The sequence below is a fragment of the Tachyglossus aculeatus genome, chromosome 20, assembly GCF_015852505.1.
Source record: "Tachyglossus aculeatus isolate mTacAcu1 chromosome 20, mTacAcu1.pri, whole genome shotgun sequence".
Lineage (NCBI taxonomy): Eukaryota > Metazoa > Chordata > Mammalia > Monotremata > Tachyglossidae > Tachyglossus > Tachyglossus aculeatus.
In genome coordinates this window covers 1527980-1546577 of record NC_052085.1, presented here as the reverse complement: position 1 = coordinate 1546577, position 18598 = coordinate 1527980, and the positions used below count along the sequence as shown (strand labels likewise).

At 51.7% G+C, this 18598-nt stretch overlaps 2 protein-coding genes across 3 annotated transcripts in view; both read left to right on the top strand.

Moving 5' to 3' along the window:
* SPATA13 (spermatogenesis associated 13) overlaps positions 1-7700 on the top strand; it is a 31564-nt gene extending 23864 nt beyond the window's left edge. Inside the window, exons 10-13 of one of the 2 annotated variants that reach the window (XM_038761886.1) lie at positions 1748-1877; positions 3479-3829; positions 4685-4759; positions 6110-7700. In XM_038761886.1, coding sequence (XP_038617814.1) covers positions 1748-1877; positions 3479-3829; positions 4685-4759; positions 6110-6373 — 820 coding nt within the window. In that variant the 3' untranslated portion in view covers positions 6374-7700. Of the gene's footprint in view, positions 1-1747; positions 1878-3478; positions 3852-4684; positions 4760-6109 lie in introns of both variants that reach the window. The other variant, XM_038761887.1, reaches the window with a different exon arrangement.
* Positions 7701-11478: 3778 nt separating this feature from the next.
* LOC119941594 (complement C1q and tumor necrosis factor-related protein 9-like) lies at positions 11479-18259 on the top strand. Its single transcript, XM_038762123.1, has 4 exons — positions 11479-11552; positions 14230-14418; positions 16650-16712; positions 17382-18259. Exons 2-4 carry the CDS (start codon positions 14253-14255, stop codon positions 18149-18151), a joined length of 999 nt encoding a protein of 332 aa, XP_038618051.1. The 5' UTR covers positions 11479-11552; positions 14230-14252; the 3' UTR covers positions 18152-18259.
* Positions 18260-18598: the final 339 nt, after the last annotated feature.

The window sequence follows — 18598 nt, the reverse complement described above, 5'->3', positions numbered from 1 at the left end:
ATGGCATTTATTAAGTGCTTACTATCAATCAATCGTATTTATTGAGCTCTTACTGTGTGCAGAGCACTGTACTAAGCGCTTGGGAAGTCCAAGTTGGCAACATATACAGTCCCTACCCAACAGTGGGCTCACAGTCTAAAAGGGGGAGACAGAGAACAAAACCAAACATACTAACAAAATAAAATAAATAGAATAGATATGTAAAAGTAAAATAAATAAATAGAATAATAAATATGTACAAACATATATACATCTATACAGGTGCTGTGGGGAAGGGAAGGAGGTAAGATGGGGGGATGGAGAGGGGGACGAGGGGGAGAGGAAGGAAGGGGCTCAGTCTGGGAAGGCCTCCTGGAGGAGGTGAGCTCTCAGTAGGGCCTTGAGTAGGGCTTACTATGCGCAAAGCACTGTTCTAAGCACTGGGGAGGTTACAAGGTGATCAGATTGTCCCACTGGGGGCTCACAGTCTTAATCCCCATTTTACAGATGAGGTCACTGAGGCACAGAGGAGGTAAGTGACTTGCCCAAAGTCACACAGCTGACAATTGGTGGAGCCAGCATTTGAACCCATGACCTCTGACTCCAAAGCCCGTGCTCTTTCCACTGAGCCACGCTCCTTCTCGGGTTTGCAGCCGTAGTGGTATTATTGGAGGCGGCAGCATTTATTGAGTGCCCATGTGAGGTAGTGCACTGTACTAGGTGCTTCGGAAGTACCGAATAACAACTGGGAAGCAGTGTGGCCTAGTGGAAAGATCCCGTCCAGGGGGGTCAGAGGATCTCGGCCCTGATCCCTGCACTAAAACAAAAGCATTTCCTGCCCACAATGAACTTACAGTCTGGGGGGGGGACAGACATTAATATAAATAAATTAATTGTGGATATGTACATAAGTGCTGTGGGGCTGATGCAGGAGGATGGGGGGTGTCGAATAAAGGAAGCAAATCAAGGCGATGCAGACTGTGAACCCGTTGTTTTGAAGGGACCGTTTCTATATGTTGCCAACTTGTACTTCCCAAGCGCTTAGTACAGTGCTCTGCACCAGTAAGCGCTTTACCTCCTTCCCTTCCCCACAGCACCTGTATATATGTATATATGTTTGTACATATTTCTCTATTTATTTATTTATTTATTTATTTTACTTGTACATATCTATTCTATTTATTTTATTTTGTTAGCATGTTTGGTTTTGTCTCCCCCTTTTAGACTGTGAGCTCACTGTTGGGTAGGGACTGTCTCTATATGTTGCCAATTTGTACTTCCCAAGCACTTAGTGCAGTGCTCTGCACACAGTAAGCGCTCAATAAATACGATTGATGATGATGATGATGAATAAATGTGATTGAATGAATGAATGAATGAATGAATGAAAAGAAATGAGGGCTTAGGGAAGGCCTTTTGCAGGAGATGTGCCGTCAATAAGGCTCTGAAAGTGGGGAGATATATGTATATATGTTTGAACATATTTATTACTCTATTTATTTATTTATTTATTTATTTATTTTACTTGTACATATCAATCCTATTTATTTTATTTTGTTAGTATGTTTGGTTTTGTTCTCTGTCTCCCCCTTTTAGACTGTGAGCCCACTGTTGGGTAGGGACTGTCTCTATATGTTGCCAATTTGTACTTCCCAAGTGCTTAGTACAGTGCTCTGCACATAGTAAGCGCTCAATAAATACTATTGATGATGATGATGATGATCAGGTATGAATGGGCTACCTGTCAAACTTACTTCATCTCTTCCAGCGATTTCGGCAACATCAAGGCAGCGTATGAGGCCATGAAGAACGTAGCTCGCTTGATTAATGAGCGCAAGCGCAAGCTAGAAAGTATAGACAAGATCGCCCGCTGGCAAGTGTCCATCGTGGGCTGGGAGGTAGGTGCCACCTTGCCTGTCCCCGTCCCGTCCCGCTTTCCCCGGGAATTCTCTGTCTATTGATGCTGACTGAATGCTGAGCACTGGACTAAGTGGAGAAGCAGTATGTTGTAGTGGAGGGAGCAAAGGTCCTGGGACTCAGAAGGTCATGGATTCTATTCTTGGTTCCTCCACCTTTCTGCTGTGTGACCTCAGGCAAGTCACTTCACTTCTCTGGACCCTAATTAACTTATCTATAAAATGGGGATTGGGACTGTGAGCCCCACATTGGACAGGGGCTGTGTCCAATCCAATTTGCTTATATCTACCCCAGCGCTTGGCAGATAGTAAGCACTTAGCAAATACCACAATTAATTAATTATGTGCTGGGGTAGATACAAGATGATGAAATCTGCCGAAGTCCTGGTCCATTCATTCATTCAGTTGTATTTATTGAGTGCTTACTGTGTGCACAGCACTGTACTAAGTGCTTGGAAAGTACAATTTGGCAACAGATAGAGACAATCCCTGCCTAACGGGCTCGTAGTCTAGAAGGGGGAGACAGACAACAAAACAAAACAAAACAAGTAGACAGGCATCAATAGCATCAGAATCGATAAATAATAATAATAATGGCATTTGTTAAGCGCTTACTCCGTGCAAAGCACTGTTCTAAGCGCTGGGGAGGATACAAGGTGATCAGGTTGTCCCACGTGGGGCTCACAGTCTTCATCCCCATTTTACAGAAGAGGGAACTGAGGCACAGAGAAGTTAAGTTCATTCATTCATTCATTCATTCAATTGTATTTATTGAGCACTTACAGTGTGCAGAGCACTGTACTAAGCGCTTGGGAAGTACAAGTTAAGTGACTTGCCCAAAGCCACACAGCTGACCATTGGTGGAGCTGGGATTTGAACTCATGACCTCCGACTCCCCAGCCCATGCTCTTTCCATTGAGCCATGCTGCTTCTCCTAATTAATTGTAGATATATAGATATAGAATTATAGATAGATATCTATATAGATATAGAATTATAGATATATACCCATCATTAATGAAATAAGTTGAATAATAAATATGTACGAATATGACAAGCGCTGTGGGGCGCGGAAGGGGGTAGAGCAGAGGGAGGGAGTAGGGGCGATGGGGAGGGGAGAAGGAGCAGAGGAAAAGGGGGGCTCAGTCTGGGAAAGCATCCTGGAGGAGATGGGCTCTCAGTAGGGCTTTGAAGGGGGGAAGAGAGCTAGTCCAACGGAGGGATCACAGTCTAAGAGGGAGGGAGAGCAGGTAACTGATTCCCATTTGGCAGATGAGGAAGCCGAGGCCCAGAGAGGTTAAGTGACTTGCCCAAAGTCACCCAGGAAGACTATGGGGAGAGCTGGGATTCGAACCTAGATGAGGCTGGTGTTCTTTCCACTAGACCGCGTTGGGAGGCCCATGGGAGATAGGGACCAGGTCCGATCTAATCATCCCGGGCCGACCCTGGTGCTCAGCCTGGTGTCTGGTATGTTGGAAACCCTGAATCGATATGCTAGCCAGCACACAGTAAACAAGTAGTAAGTACTATTACCGCTACTAGCTCCCATGAGGAAACCTCCAACCCCGTCCTGTTCTCTCCAGGGGCTAGACATTCTCGACCGAAGTTCGGAGCTGATCCACTCCGGGGAACTGACCCAAGTCAACAAGCAGGGCCGCGGCCAACAGAGGACCTTCTTCCTGTTCGACCACCAGCTGGTGTCCTGCAGGAAGGATCGACTGCGCAGGGACATGCTCTACTACAAGGGCCGGACCGACACGGACGCCACGGAGCTGGTGGACCTGGAGGACGGCCGGGACGCGGACTCCAATGCCCAGGTCCGGCACGCCTTCAAACTGGTCAGCCGGGAGACGGGAGAGGTGCACGTGTTCTGCGCCCGGAAGCAGGAGGACAAACAGAGGTGGCTGCAGGCGTGTGCTGAGGAGCGGCGGCGTGTACGTGAGGACCGGGAAATGGGTGAGAGTGCTGGCTATTTTCTGTCCCCCTCTGGCTTCCCTCCTCGGGCAGACATGAGGCCCGAAGCTGTCCTAAGACGAGCCCCTGATCCACCATCCCTGCTTCGGTAATGTCCGTCTGGGCAAAGTTTTCCACAGTGATTCCCCTGCTTGCTGAGCGTTATTGTCCAGGTGCTCCCTGGCAGACGTGACATAATCAGATCGGACGCGGTTACTGTCCCTTAGGGAGCTCACAGTCCGGGAGGGAGGGAGAGCAGGGATTTGAGTTTCATTTCAGAGATGGGGAAATTGAGGCCCAGAGAATATAAGGGACAAGCCCAAAGTTGTGCAGCAGATCAAGGGTAGAGCCGGGACTAGAACCCAGATCTTCAGGCTCCCAGCCCCATGTTGTTTCCACTAAGCTACAGCGCTTCCCATGTAACATTTTAGTAGTAGCTAAGGATGTTTTAGTAGCTGCCAAAAGCCATTCTCCACCCTGAAAGGGGTCCCTCCTGCCTTCATCCCCTTGGTCCCTCACCCCCGCAACCCTACCCGGGGTGTTGCAGGATACACAGTTTTGTTCCTGTGGGTTTCTGCCCCTCTCTCTCTTCCACAGAGAGCCCTGGCAGGTGGCTGGGGCCCAGGAGTGCTGTGCGGGTGGCAGAGGAGGCCATCGAGGGGCAACTCCAGCCGTGAGAGTCGCATTCTGGAGATTCTGGTTGCAAGCTCACTTGAGGGAAAGCATTACAGATTGCTGTCAGATGAGAGTTGTTTAAAACCGGGCCGTCTCTGGCGATGGATTCCCATTAGATCCATAAATATTGATTTTTATTTATTTTTTGCCCCTTAATCTAGGTGTGGAGATTTCAGAGGCTCAGAAGAAACAGGCAATGCTCAACGCCCAAAAGCCAGGATCTGGGAAGACGAAAGGTGGGTTTGTGGATCCATGTAAGAGCTCTTTCTGAGTGCCTAGGGACTGGAGCCCCATAGGAGGGAAGAATCAGGTCACAGCCCCGTCTCTGCCCAGTTCAAGGTGACCACAGCCTGCCGGATCCTGGGAGAGGAGAATCGGGACAGCCCCGTTTCCCTGTTCCCTGTCTCTGGTGTCCCTGTGTTCCCTGTTCCTGGTGGAGGTTCCTGTGGGTCGCTCTTTGTTTTCTCAGTCAATCAATCATATTTATTGAGTGCTTATTGTACAGAGCACCGTACCACGCGCTTAGGAGAGTACAGTATAACAGAGTTCATAGGCACATTCCCTGCCCACATCAAGCTTACAGTCTAGAGGGAGATTAAAAACTCCCAAATAGAATCATTCCCTGAAGTATCAAAACTTGAAGCCAGTTTGGCTTCCCTTCCCCAGTTGTACGAGTTTTTCTTTCTTTACACTTTTACAGCCCCATCTGGGTCATAAGGGTAATGATACGTTTCAGTTTTTTTTTTTTATTTTTACTAATGTCATTTATTTTACTTTCTGTAATACTGGGGGAGATGGATTCTTCTCCAACTCCTTTTTTCGGGGCCTTTTGTGGGGAAGATTCCTGGAGGGGCTGGGATCTGGTAAAATGGGAGATGAACCTGGGAACCCTGAGGCTCAGCAACCCCGCTGACAAGATTGGGAGATTCCCATCATTCAGAGATACTGGAGGCAGGAGGCTTGGGAGAGCCTGGTGCAGAAAAGAGATGGGAACCCTGCTTTTAAGGAACTTGCATTCACCAACAAACATGGTATTCATACAGTGGTAGAGAAAAAAACAATAGAGGCTTTCACACCAGACTGGGAGGAGGGTGCGAACTATCACCCTTTCATCGACTCTGCTTCCATGCAGATTCGTGGTCCTAAAAGGTCAGGACAGTGGCTCTCACTGTCAGTAAGACTACTGAGGAAGGAATAAGTCAATAAAGTATACAAATTGGTGCACAGAGAAGAGCCAAGGTGGCTGGCTGTGTCAGGACAGAGAACCCTGGGCTGCCTGGAGGCTGGAAGAATTAAATGGGTCGCCAACCGTGGAGGCCCAGGGGTGAATTCTGAGTCACAGACAGAGGCCAGAGGGAGAGATGAAGTCTGGGCCGTTGACTGGGTTCTCTGCACTACTGGGAGAATTTTGAGGTTTTGTGGTGATTAAGGGGAGACGTAGATCTCTCTGGCACTGCAGGAAGCCTTTGGGGGTGGAAGCAGGACAGGGCCAAGCCCAAGCAAGGCCCCGGGTCATTAGCGTTTCCTCTCTATGCCAGCGGCCGACCCGGGACCCTGACCCACCTTCCTTGTCTGTCTGTCCACAGGGCTCCAGGGCTACCGGGCGTGCTCAGTGCCCCCGCCGCACCAGAGTTATCTCCCCGTACACCAGCGCCACATCACCGTGCCTACCAGCATCCCCCAGCAGCAGGTCTTTGCCCTGGCAGAGCCCAAGAGGAAACCCTCTCTCTTCTGGAACACCTTCAACAGGCTCGCCCCATTCAAGAAGTGACACGGACCTGGGGCTGCCCCTCTCCTGCCCCACCTGCTCACGGCAAGCCCCCAGGAGAGGGCCTGGATCTCTGTGCTGAGGCTCATCCCAAAGCCGACTGGGGATTCCCACTGGGGGTCATCTGCTTCAGGGATCGCCTTCCTTGGGGAGCCCAGCTGCTACCCAGTGGAGCAGGAAGGCCTCCCAGAACAACTGACACGAAAGAGGGGAGCCACAAGGCCCCAGCTGCCCTGAATTGGTGGGAGAGACAGGATTCCATCACATGCTCCCCAGCACACTTTGAACCCAGTGCAACCAGCAGGGCCGGTGGTGGGCCCGGTGAAATGGTGGCTGACACCGAGCTGTCAGTTTAAAGGAGATGAGTCTGAGACATTGAACCCTTAGGGCTGTGGGTCGATTTCTCGTTTCCTGGGATCTTGGGGAAAGGCCTGCCCTCCCTTCCGCCTCCCAAACAGGCTTGGAGCTGGCCTGAGGGAGCGATTTTCACCACACTCAGAAGGCCCGGACTGGATTGCCTGGCCTTGGATTACCCAGACTGATTTGCCCAGACTCCTCATGTATAGTGACGACTGTGGGAAGGGACAAGTGGCTTCTTTGCCATCATTTCCTGCTTTCCTACAGATTGACCAAATAGGGGCTGAAGCCCTGGCTGCCCAGCCCACCTCCTCCGGCAGGCCGAAGGGCAACCGGGGTCCCACCGCTACCCGGACCCTAGGGTGGCCCCAGGGCAAGCTGAGAGGTTGCCTAATTCCACCAAACTCCACTTGGCTTCATGTGGATACACTGCATTCTTTGTCTACACCTGCAGCCTCTAAGCTTTCTCTCTCTGGTTCACTTCTACGGTCTGTCCAGCACACAAACTCAAGAATTTCTATTTTGTATGATGAAAATGTGAATATGTAAAATAAGGAGAACGTATGGGACCCTCACAGACTGCCAATCCATGACCCCCTTAGTTGCCAGTTAGGTCATCTCACAGGTTTAGCGCCGGTCGCAGCCCGTAGCAGACAAAGTTGGAAATAATCGATGAAGCCATAGGTCGGGGTATGTAGCTGCTTGAGCCTTACCCGTCTCTGGCCCAGCAGGCTAAAGACAACAGGTTTCTGAAAACTTCGTTCATCCCGGAAGAAACCCAGACAGAATCCACAGAAATGGGCGGGGAATGCTCGATTACCTGAGGCTCTTTCCCCCCGCATTGCTGATTGTAGCCTAGGAAACTCGTTTTGGTACTCATCAGGATATATCATTTTACTTTTCTTCATCTGACTTATTTGGATGAAAATATCATTTTTTTCCACTGGTCGAGAGGAACCATCCTTACGGTCGCCTCTGGGGATGCTCCAGGGAGGGGACTGTTAGTATTATTATTATTATTATTATGGTATTTGTTAGGCGCTTACTATATGACAAGCACTATTCTAAGCGCTGGCGTAGATACAAGATAATCAGGTCGGACACAATCCCTGTCCCACATGAGGCTCACAGTCTGAGTAGGATTGAATCCTGGGGTTTGAGGGTTTGTTTCCCAAATGGCTTCTTTGTCCCTCCAGCTTCCCGACAAAGCCCTCGTTCAGGAATATTCAGCTGCCAGGATTCCCCCTTACCTGATCCCACCCTCACGGTTGTCTCCCCTGGTCCTGGCATCATGTGCTACCCTCCAGCAGACCAACACGGTCAGGCAATCATTCCTTGATGCCCCCGTGATGCCTGAGCCAGTGCGGGTGGTGAAGATATGCATCCTGAGGGAACCGCGCCCACCCGCCATCATCAGATTTTCCAGATGCTCCAACAGGTGCATTCTGAAAGTAACACAAAGTTCCCCATCCCAAAGGTGTCCCAGCAAACCCAGGGCCAGCAGCAGAGCCAGCTTCTCTCACTGGGCGACCCTGATCCTCTCCCTCATAGCCTGCTGTCCTCATGGTGTCAGAGAAGGCCCAGGGAAGGAGACGGGATTTCGCGGAAGGGGACTGGGCTTCAAGGTTGCCAAGGGCTTGACCAGAGCGATGGGGAAATTCTCTTGGAAAGTGATTTGTGTGCTCGTCTTCCAACATCTTCCTTATCACACCTAGGCTTGTCGAGCTGCCTGTCCTTATCTGCCTGTCTGCCCTTCTTCTTCTTACTAATAGAGTATTTAGGAAGTACTTACCATGTGCTAAGTACAGGGTTGGATAGACACCTAATTATCAGATTGGACACAGTCCCTGTTCCAGACAAGGCTCACCATCTATTTTATCCCCATTTCACAGATAAGGAAACTGAATGCCAGAGATATTAAATGACTTGTCCAAGGCCACCCAGCAGGGCAGGGGGAAAAATGGGACTAGAATCGGTGTCTCCTGACACCCAGTCCTGGGTTCACTTCGCTAGGTCATGCTGTCTGTCCTGGTCTGTAAACTTTTTGTGGTCAGGAGATGTGTCTACCAACTCTGCTGTACTCTCCCAAGCACTTAGTAAAGTGCTCTGAACACAGTAAGCACTTAATAAATACCATTGATGATGATGATGTCCATCCACCCTGCGCCGATTACATCCCCTAAGCGAACACCCATCACCCATGTTGATCTCTGGCCCCATGTTGATCTCTTCCTTATTTTATACTTGTAAAACTATTTGACAATCCCCATGGCCATGTCTATTTGAGGAGTGCCTTCTCTCTGCCTATAAAACCAAATTAACCACCAGCTCGGAAGAGATAAGAACAGTCCTCTGGAATGATGCGTGTGGGTTCGGAACAACGGAAAACTGAGTGCATTACTCTCAAGAATTTTTCCATCCTGCAGGTGAAGCAGCTACTTCTCCAAATAGGTCCAGGTGAAATGGATTTGCAGATGGCATTAGAGTGGGCTTGAGGGCAGGGCGAAGTTGCCATGCCCAGCATCTGAGGGTGCACAAACTGTCACTGGCCCGTATTTGCCGAGTGTCCTAGCTCAGAGGAGGTTTTGAGCTAATATCTCTCCTCCGTCCTGCCATCGGTTAACCTTTCTGCCTTTTTCCTACGGGCGATGTTTGTGTCAAGAAAATGCCACTGTCTTATGCAATTCCATCATTCAGCAGTGCTCCTTTTGTAAATGGTAGCCAGCTTTTTGGGGAACATTTGCATCCCACCCTGATTTGCTGTGATGTCCGAGCTCCAGACGGATGACCTGGCCTTTGTCGGTCCAAGGATGTTGTATAGGAATGCTGCAACTTGAGGCATATTTGTGTCAGAGCGATTGAGTCATCGCACAAACGATCTGCTCAGTGTGTCCCACTTGGTGGGGTGACCTGCATCCCCATTTTTTTCTGTTACTTTGCTTCTGTTTGTTGGCATTAAACCATTTGCAAATTGACATAACTCAGCTGTGGAATGTACTTGTAAAGTGAGCCCTGTCCCACACGCAGGATCAGAACCCCCTTGGAAGTAGTCGTAGAAGTAGTAGTAGTGGTGATGATAATTGTATTTATTGAGTGTCCCTTAGGAAACCATACACTACTGAGCTCTTCAGAGAATCAAATGCAAAGGGGTGTATTCCCTGCCCACAAGGAGCCTAGGCTCTCACAGGGGAGATGTCACTGATTTCTGGCCTTCCCACCTGATGCCTTCCTGCTCTTAAAGAGCTGAGGAATTTTCTTAAAAAGAGATGGAGTTTCATCTACCAAGGTTTCAGGATCTCCAGGGTCTCAAGACCAAAAGGTGGAGAAAAGAGGAAGGTGCTAAATGCAGTATTCTGGAGAGATCCTCAGGCTCTTCATCGCCCTAGCCTGGGCTGCCCTGTTTGATTCTGCCACAACCATCCCAGCAGCCTAAGTGTCAGGCAGTACCCCCGCACCCCAGTGTAGAGATCGGCATCCCCTGAGTGAGGGTGGAGAGGGTGGAAATGAAACGGCAGGCAGTTGGGGCGTTTGTTCAGTTCTCCCCAACAACAGCCCTGGGGAGAGCTGAGGCCTGAGGAGAGTTCAGCCTCCTGGTATTGCTAGTCTGGCTCAGAGGGGCCCTGGAGGCCGAAACAGACCTGGAATCACCACCTTGAGCCCCTAAATCTGATCCTCCCTTCGATCACTTGATTCCTTCTCCCAGAGCCACCATGGACTTCCTCTGTGTGAAGATTATCTTAGGTTTCCCGCCTCTTCCTCCTCCTCTCCACTGTGGTCCTGGTCCCACCACCAAGCTGACTCACCCTGCCCTCCACAGCCAGGCCAGCCATCACTACAGGAAGAGGGAGAACCATGAAGCATGGAGGGAACAGGTCTCGGGGTAGAAGAGGACGCCCCAGGGAGGGTGAAGAAGATCCACAGTGAGGACTGGGGCCAGCGGGCCCAGAGCATAATGCATTCCTCCCTCTGCTCACAGCCACCAGGGATTGCAAAGTTTCTCTCAGCACGTACTGATTGAGGGAAAGGGCAGAGGTCAGAGGCAGGGAGGATAAAGTTAGAAAAGAACTGAGTTCCTGCCAGTGGGCCAGATGTGAGCTGGTCAGCACAGGAGGGCTAGAAGGAATGGTGAGCTTGGGAATAAGCAGCCGGGGCACAGCATTCTCGAGTAGGGCCAGCCAAGGGAGATGGTGGCCCATGGGTGATTGGAAGAGATCACGGTCCATTGACGATCAGTGAAGACCGTGACTTACGGGAAATCAGGGGAAATGGTAGCCCATGGGTGAGAATAATAATGATGCATTTGTTAAGCACTTACTATCTGCCAAGCTCTGTTCTAAGCGCTAGAGTAGATACAAGGTAATAAGGTTGTCCCGCGTGGGGCTCACAGTCTTAATCCCCATTTTACAGATGAGGGAACTGAGGCACAGAGAAGTTAAGAGATCTGCCCAGGGTCTCACAGCAGACAAGTCGCAGAGCCGGGAATAGAACCCATGACCTCTGACGCCCAAGTCCGTGCTCTTACCACTAAGCCACGCTGCTTCTCTAAGCAGCAGCAGGGTGATGGGGGGAGATGGCAGTCCATGGGCGATCCGGAAAGACTGTGGTCCAAGGGCCATCAGAACTTTTAGGGCTGAGAAAACAGGCCAAAGACCGCCCAGCCTCACCTCCCCCAACCTCCTGCCCTTCAGGAAACAGGCCCGCCGACAGTCACGTGTGGAACAGTGATGCCAGATGAAATCCCACTGCTGATGTCCTGTGCTGACATCGATGCTGTTCCTCCCCTTCCCGTTCCTCGACTGTATTTTGACCATGGATCTGTGTTCCTGGGAAGCCACTGGGCTGCCTTAGTGGCCGCGAAGTCCCAGCTTTCACCAGCCCTGCTGTCATCTCCGGTGGGGGCACAGGTCAGTTAATGGGGCCGGGAGGGGCTTGGGAAACGGGTATGGATTCAGTCCCCGTGATTCGGCTCAAAGAAGACCCTGCCTGGCTGGGGACCAAAATCCTTCCAGTTGATATCCAGCCTCTTACAAGGATGGGGGAAAGTATGGTGCTGGTAGCAATCAGCTGTCCCTGGGCATTGCTTGGAGAGGGGAGAGGGCAAACTAAAGGCCTTCTAATTCCCGCCTCCTCCGACTCTTAATTTGGCCACTAAGAGGGAGCCCTCTGAGCTAAAGAGTTTCTTCCAGAAAATCCATCTACCTGTGGATTTGAATTGATTGGCAAAACTGCAGGCGAAGCAGTGGGTGCTGTGGGTGGACAGAGAAATGAAACAGATTGGCGAGGTGGCAGCTGGGACTCCATGCCAGGGCATTAGTAGGGCTGGCATGCCAGGGTACGATCGGGGCGGCTTGGAGGGGAACAACCAATGGTAGCCTCAGGGCCGGGCCGGCCTTCCCAGACCATTCTGTCCACTGAGGCCGGGAGCTGCTAGGGACACTGACCTCCAACAGGGCAGACAGTCTCTGGTGAACAACGATGTCCACTAGCTCCACTGGAGCAAGACCGCCAGAGAATGGGCCAGTGGTGGAGGGTGGGACAAAGGGAATGAGGGGCTAGAGACAAGTGATCTGGGACACTAATAATAATAATAATGATAATGGCATTTGTTAAGCGCTTACTATGTGCAAAGCACTGTTCTAAGCACTGGGGAGGTTTGTAATCAGGTGTGATCAGGTTGTCCCACGGGGGGCTCACAGTCTTAATCCCCATTTTTACAGATGAGGTAACTGAGACTCAGAGAAGTTCAGTGACTTGCCCAAGGTCACTCAGCAGACATGTGGCAGAGCTGGGATTCGAACTCATGACCCCCAACTCCGAAGCCCGTGCTCTTTCTACTGAGCCACGCTGCTTCTCATGCTCACTATGCTCTGGAACGCCTTTGCCTTCAAGGCCTTGGGACCTGGAGCCCTGTAAAGTCTCCTCTCCTCTCCTTTCCTCTTCCTCTCCCTTTCCCTCTTCCTCTCCCTCTCCCTTTCCCTCTTCCTCTCTCTTTCCCTCTTCCTCTCCATTTCCCTCTCCCTCTTCCTCTTCCTCTCCCTTTCCCTCTTCCTCTCCCTTTCCCTCTTCCTCTCCATTTCCCTCTTCCTCTCCCTTTCCCTCTTCCTCTCCCTCTCCCTCTCCCTTTTCCTCTCCCTTTTCCTCTTCCTTTCGCTCGCCCTTTCCCTCCCCTTCCTGTGAGTTTCTCTCCCTATAAGACTTGTCGTGTTGTCTTACTTCCACAAGGCAGAGCTGTAACCATTCGACAAGCAGTGGTGGCCGTCGCCCAAAACCTAGTGGAGTGTAGTACAGTGTAGTACAGTGCTCAGGCCGGAGCCGAGCACTGTTACTGCAGTGTGGTCTGAGACTGGATCCAGACAGGCTCCCCTGTCTGCCTGGAGAGAGGATGGAGGTGGACCATCAATCAATCAACTGTATTGAGCACTTCCCCCTCTCAGGGTCGCACCTGGAGAATTCCCAGTACTCTACCAGTCTCGGCTACGGGAGGGAGAGTCAAGCAGAGGCCTAACCATTCCATTCCCAGTTTACCAGCTCCCAGCCAGCTCCAGCTGGATCCGGATGGGCACACCCAAGCGGGAAACGCAACAGGACCCCAGGTCTGATTCAGATCAGGTCTGATTCTTCTGGGCATCAAGAGACCTGGGTTCTTATCCCAGCTTTCCCACTTGCCTGTTGTGAGACTTTGGGGAAGTCACTTAACTTCTCTGTGCCTTAGTTGAGTGGAAGTGATTTGGGAATGAGTTGAGGAAGGCTTCCTGGAGGAAGTGGGATTTCAAGAGAGAAGCAGCGTGGCTCAGTGGAAAGAGCCCGGGCTTTGGAGTCAGAGGTCATGGGTTCACATCCCGGCTCTGCCACTTGTCAGCTGTGTGACTTTGGGCAAGTCACTTCGCTTCTCTGTGCCTCAGTTACCTCATCTGTAAAATGGGGATTCAGACTGTGAGCCCCACGTGGGACAACCCGTTCACCTTGTAACCTCCCCAGCGCTCAGAGCAAGTCACTTCACTTCTCTGTGCCTCAGTTACCTCATCTGTAAAATGGGGATTAAGACTGTGAACCCCACGTGGGACAACCTGTTCACCTTGTAACCTCCCCAGCGCTTAGAGCAAGTCATTTCACTTCTCTGTGCCTCAGTTACCTCGTCTGTAAAATGGGGATTCAGACTGTGAGCCCCACGTGGAACAACCTGTTCACCTTGTAACCTCCCCAGCGCTTAGAACAGTGCTTTGCACATAGTAAGCGCTGAATAAATGCTATTTCAAAAAAAGAGAGAGCTTTGAAGGTGAGGAGAGCTGGGGCCTAGCAGGTTTGAGTGGAGAGGAAGTTCCCTTCCCTTCCAAGTGTACCGTTTTTTTGGCCAATGGGTGGAGGTGAAAAGTAGCCTGTTCCTCGCACTCCCTCCTTGCTCAGCATGACTCTGAAAAGTCACGGGTTGGGGCCCTGACCTTTCCCTAGCTCTCCTTTAAGGGCCAGATCCAAGGAAGGGGCCGGCCCCCCCAGCGGTCTGCCCCACAGCCTGATGGGCTGCTCAGAGAGCAGCCTGCAATGTGTGTTTGTGTGTGTGTGTGTTTGTGTTTACTCTTCCAGCCCCAGCAAGGCCAGCACGAGCGATGAGCATCTGGTGGGTGGTGTTGGTGGTCAGCATCGGCACAGAGCCAGTGCTGGGCCAGGAGAGCTGCGGGCAGGGCCACCCCGGCGTCCCTGGGAGTCCTGGCCACAATGGCTTGCCTGGAAGAGACGGGCGAGATGGAGTGAAGGGTGACAAAGGGGATACAGGTATTCCCCCGGCCCCCCGCCCGTCCCATCTCACCCTCACACCTGCTGTTTCGCGACCCTTCTTGAGGGCTCCGGGCTACTGGCCTGCTCACTGGCCCAGCCCTAGAAGGCCCTGCCAGGCTGGCATCATTAACCCCCAAATGGCCCAGTAGCATCCCCCATCCCCAACAGGACAACAGCACCCCTTGACATCCACTGACCTCGTGGGCCAGACCCCTCCCCACCTCCCCCACCTTGGGGTTGGAAGGTCAAGGACAGGGGACCAAGAAACGTCTTCCCTAGGAAGATCCCGTCAGTTTCCAGCTGTTTTGCTTCCCAAACTGCCTCCGTCCTTTGGCTGTTCCCCCTCCTTGCTCTGCCTCTCTTTTCCACTCTACGCCTCTGTCCACGAACAATGGCGATACTAATAATAAGAGTGCTGGAATCGATTGAGAAGCACTGTGCTAATCGACTCAAGGTAATCAGATCATCATCATCATCATCATCAATCGTATTTATTGAGCGCTGACTATGTGCAGAGCACTGTACTAAGCGCTTGGGAAGTACAAATTGGCAACATGTAGAGACAGTCCCTACCCAACAGTGGTCTCACAGTCTAAAAGGGGGAAGATCAGATGAAACGCAGTCCCTGCTCCATACAAGGCTCACGGTTTAAATGGGAAGGAGAATGGGTCTCTTGATCCCCATTTTGATCCCATTTTGAAAGTGAGAAAACTGGGGCCCTGTGAGGTTAATGGGTTCCCTGGAATGCTGTTAATAATAATAATAATAATGGCATTTATTAAGCGCTTACTATGTGTAAAGCACTGTTCTAAGTGCTGGGAAAGTTACAGGGTGACCAGATTGTCCCATGTGGGGTTCACAGTCTTAATCCCCATTTTACAGATGAGGTGACTGAGGCACAGAGAAGCGAAGTGACTTGCCCAAAGTCACACAGCTGACAAGTGGCGGAGCTGGGATTTGAACCCATGATCTCTGACTCCAAAGCCCGGGCTCTTTCATCATCATCATCAATCGTATTTATTGAGCGCTTATTATGTGCAGAGCACTGTACTAAGCGCTTTGGAAGTACAAATTGGCAACATATAGAGACAGTCCCTACCCAACATTGGGCTCACAGTCTAAAAGACATGCTGCTTCTGTTGTATTGTACTTTCCCAAGCACTTAGTACAGTGCTACGCTAGGAGAAGCAGCGTGTCTCAGTGGAATGAGCACAAGCTTGAGAGTCAGAGGTCATGGGTTCTAATCCTGGCTCTGCCACTTAGCTCTGTGACTTTGGGCAAGTCACTTCACTTCTCTGTGCCTCAGCTACCTCATCTGGAAAATGGGGATTAAGACCGTGAGCCCCATGGGGGACAACCTGATTACCGTATATCCCCTCCAGCGTTTTGAACAGTGTTTGGCACATAGTAAGCATTTAACAAATGCCATCATCATTATTATTATAATTATGATTGTGCACACAGTAAGTGCTCAATTAATACGATTGAATGAGTGAATGAATGACTAGAACTCGAGTCCTCGGACTCCTTGTCCCCCACTGCGCCGTTCAGCTGGACAACCACCGGGCTACACGGCAACAGCAGTGGTGGGCAGAGAAGGCAAGTGGGGAAACTGTTCAACCCCTGATCCTCCACAGCCACTTCCAGCCTGGCAGAGAGAAGCCTCATCCTCAGTTCCCGTACCCCATATTTCCTGGATTTTGTGAAATCGTTCCACCTCCCTCTATCTCTCACCCCAGAGAAGACAGTGGGGCCTAGTGAACAGAGCCCGGTGACTCCTGGCTTCTAATCTTGGCTCTGCCACTGCTTTGTGACTTTGGGCAAGTCCCTTAACCTCTCTGGGCCCCAGTTTCCTCATCTGTAAAGTGGAGATAAGATCCCTGCTCTCCCTCCCTCTTAGTCTGTGAACCCTGATAAGAACAAGGGCAGTGTACTAATTGACTCTCGTGTATCAACCCCAGTGCTTAGCACAGTGCTAGGTGCATTGTAGGTGCTTAACATAAACTATAACTAAACTAATTAATACCATGATTAACTCATTTATGGGCTTTTTCCTCTTCTCCACAAGGAAACTGGACTCTAGGTGAGCGGGTGGGTGGGCACAGCCCCTTCCCCGCCATTTTCCATGCCGGCCTGGCCCAACAGATGCAGAAAGTCCCAGACTTGGGTGGCAGTTCCCTTTCTGGCAGGGCCTCCTCCCACCAAAGATCCCGCTCTGTTTTTTCCAGGTGACATTGGACTACGGGGCAGGCCGGGAGCAGATGGGCTGGCTGGACAGAAAGGAGAGCCAGGTCAGACAACGTTAAGACTCGCGCTGTGGTCCCATTCAGCGCTTGCCCAAGTCCCCACAACCTAGCCCCCTGGCCTGACTTGCAGGGCGAGGGCTTGGGGCTGTTAACCCGGTCCCGGCCAAGTCTCAAATTCAGCTTCCTGAGCCAGAGAGAGAGTGGAGAAATGCTTGTTTCTCTCCACCCGTGGCCCAGGCTAGCTTGGGTGGCTGTTGTATATCCTCCATCCTGGGTCTGCGCAATCACCTGTAGCAGCAGTTTTTATTTAGCACCCACTGAGTGGCATGCGCTGTATTAAGCACTCCGTCACCTGTCTGACCGCAGAGGAGTAAAACTCTAAGCAGTGGGGCCAAGCACGGGAGTGGGAGCCAGGAGTTGTGGGTTGTAGTCCTGGCTCTGCCACCCAACGGCTGTGTGCCCTGGGATGAATCACTCAACCTCTCTGAGCCTCAGTTTTCTCAGAGGTATAATGGGCTTGAAATCCCTATTCTCCCTCCCTCTTAGACTGTGAGTCTGTGAGGGCCAGAGACTGTGTCCACCCCGACTCTCGGCACAGTGCCCGGCCCAGAGTAAGCAGCCCACAGACTCTGTAATCATCACCGCTATCTCAAACCAACTGGGTGCCCACCTGAGACTGTCCCACGACCAGTCTCCCTTCTCCTTGTGTTCCAGGAGCTGCCGGGAAGGTTGAAGAGAAGGGCAACAAAGGGGAGCCGGGCCAGAGGGGATGGCCGGGGAAGTTCGGCCCCAAGGGACTCGTGGGGCCGGTGGGTGACAGGGGTCAGAAAGGGGAGCTTGGGCTGCAGGGCCACAAGGGGGTCAAGGGTGACGTGGGGCCCGTGGGGCCCTCGGGGCCCCGGGGGGAGGCAGGCCCCCGGGGGGACGTGGGCCTGCCAGGGGCTGTGGGGCTTGTGGGCCCACCGGGCCCCAGAGGGGGTGAGGGATCCCCAGGTCCCACCGGCATCCAGGGCCTCCAAGGTGTGCGGGGCTGGAAAGGTGAGCGGGGGGAGAAGGGGCGGGTGGGCGATGCCCCCGAACTGATGAAAAGCGCCTTCACCGTGGGGTTGACCGTGGCCACCAAGTTCCCCCCTTCCAACGCGCCGGTCAGGTTCGACAGAGTCCTGTACAACGGGCTAAACGACTACAACCCGACCACTGGGAAATTCACCTGCACGTTCCCCGGCGTGTACTACTTCACGTACCACATCACCGTGTACTCACGGAACGTGAAGGTGTCCCTGGTGAGGAACGGGGCCAGCGTGCTGCACACCAAGGACAGCTACCAGGGCTCCGAGGACCAGGCCTCTGGCGGGACCGTCCTGGAACTCAAGGCCGGGGACCAGGTTTGGGTGCAGGTGGCCGGCGGGGAGACCTTCAATGGCCTGTTTGCCGACCTCGACGACGACACCACGTTCACAGGATTCCTCCTGTTCAGCTATTAACCCTCCCACACCTTGGGGGTCGCCTCCCGGCTGACGTATCCACCCGGAATGGGGAATCCGTGGCTTGGCAACCCTGGCTTCCATGAAAAATCGGGGCCGAGGGGAAGAAAGGAGCTTTGAAAACAACTGAAATGGTATCTGACTTCGGTCACACCGGGTGAAGTTCCAGGGGGTTGTGGCGAATAACAACGACAAAAAACCCTTAGGAAGCTTTTTTAGGCTAAAGCTCGAAGGAAACTATTGTGCTTCACTTGCTTCTCCGGCATTTCTGTGACCTTTTTCGGTAGTCAGTAGCACCTCCTGGGGAGCCAATTTACGAATAAAATCGGTTTCTCAGTGAATTTGTCCCGGGTCATCACAAGATTATATAATGGAAGTTTTTGTCAGTAGCACAGATTGTTGCTATTTATTTCAAAAATCTCCTCTGTACCCACTTCTGAAAGTCTC

What these genes read in the sequence shown, in the direction of transcription:
- LOC119941594 (XM_038762123.1), top strand. Translation starts at nt 14,253, where the DNA reads ATGAGCATCTGGTGGGTGGTGTTGGTGGTCAGCATCGGCACAGAGCCA. An exon ending in GGGTGACAAAGGGGATACAG is followed by an intron (nt 14,419 to 16,649) that starts GTATTCCCCCGG and finishes TGTTTTTTCCAG; the next exon opens with GTGACATTGGACTACGGGGC. An exon ending in TGGACAGAAAGGAGAGCCAG is followed by an intron (nt 16,713 to 17,381) that starts GTCAGACAACGT and finishes CTTGTGTTCCAG; the next exon opens with GAGCTGCCGGGAAGGTTGAA.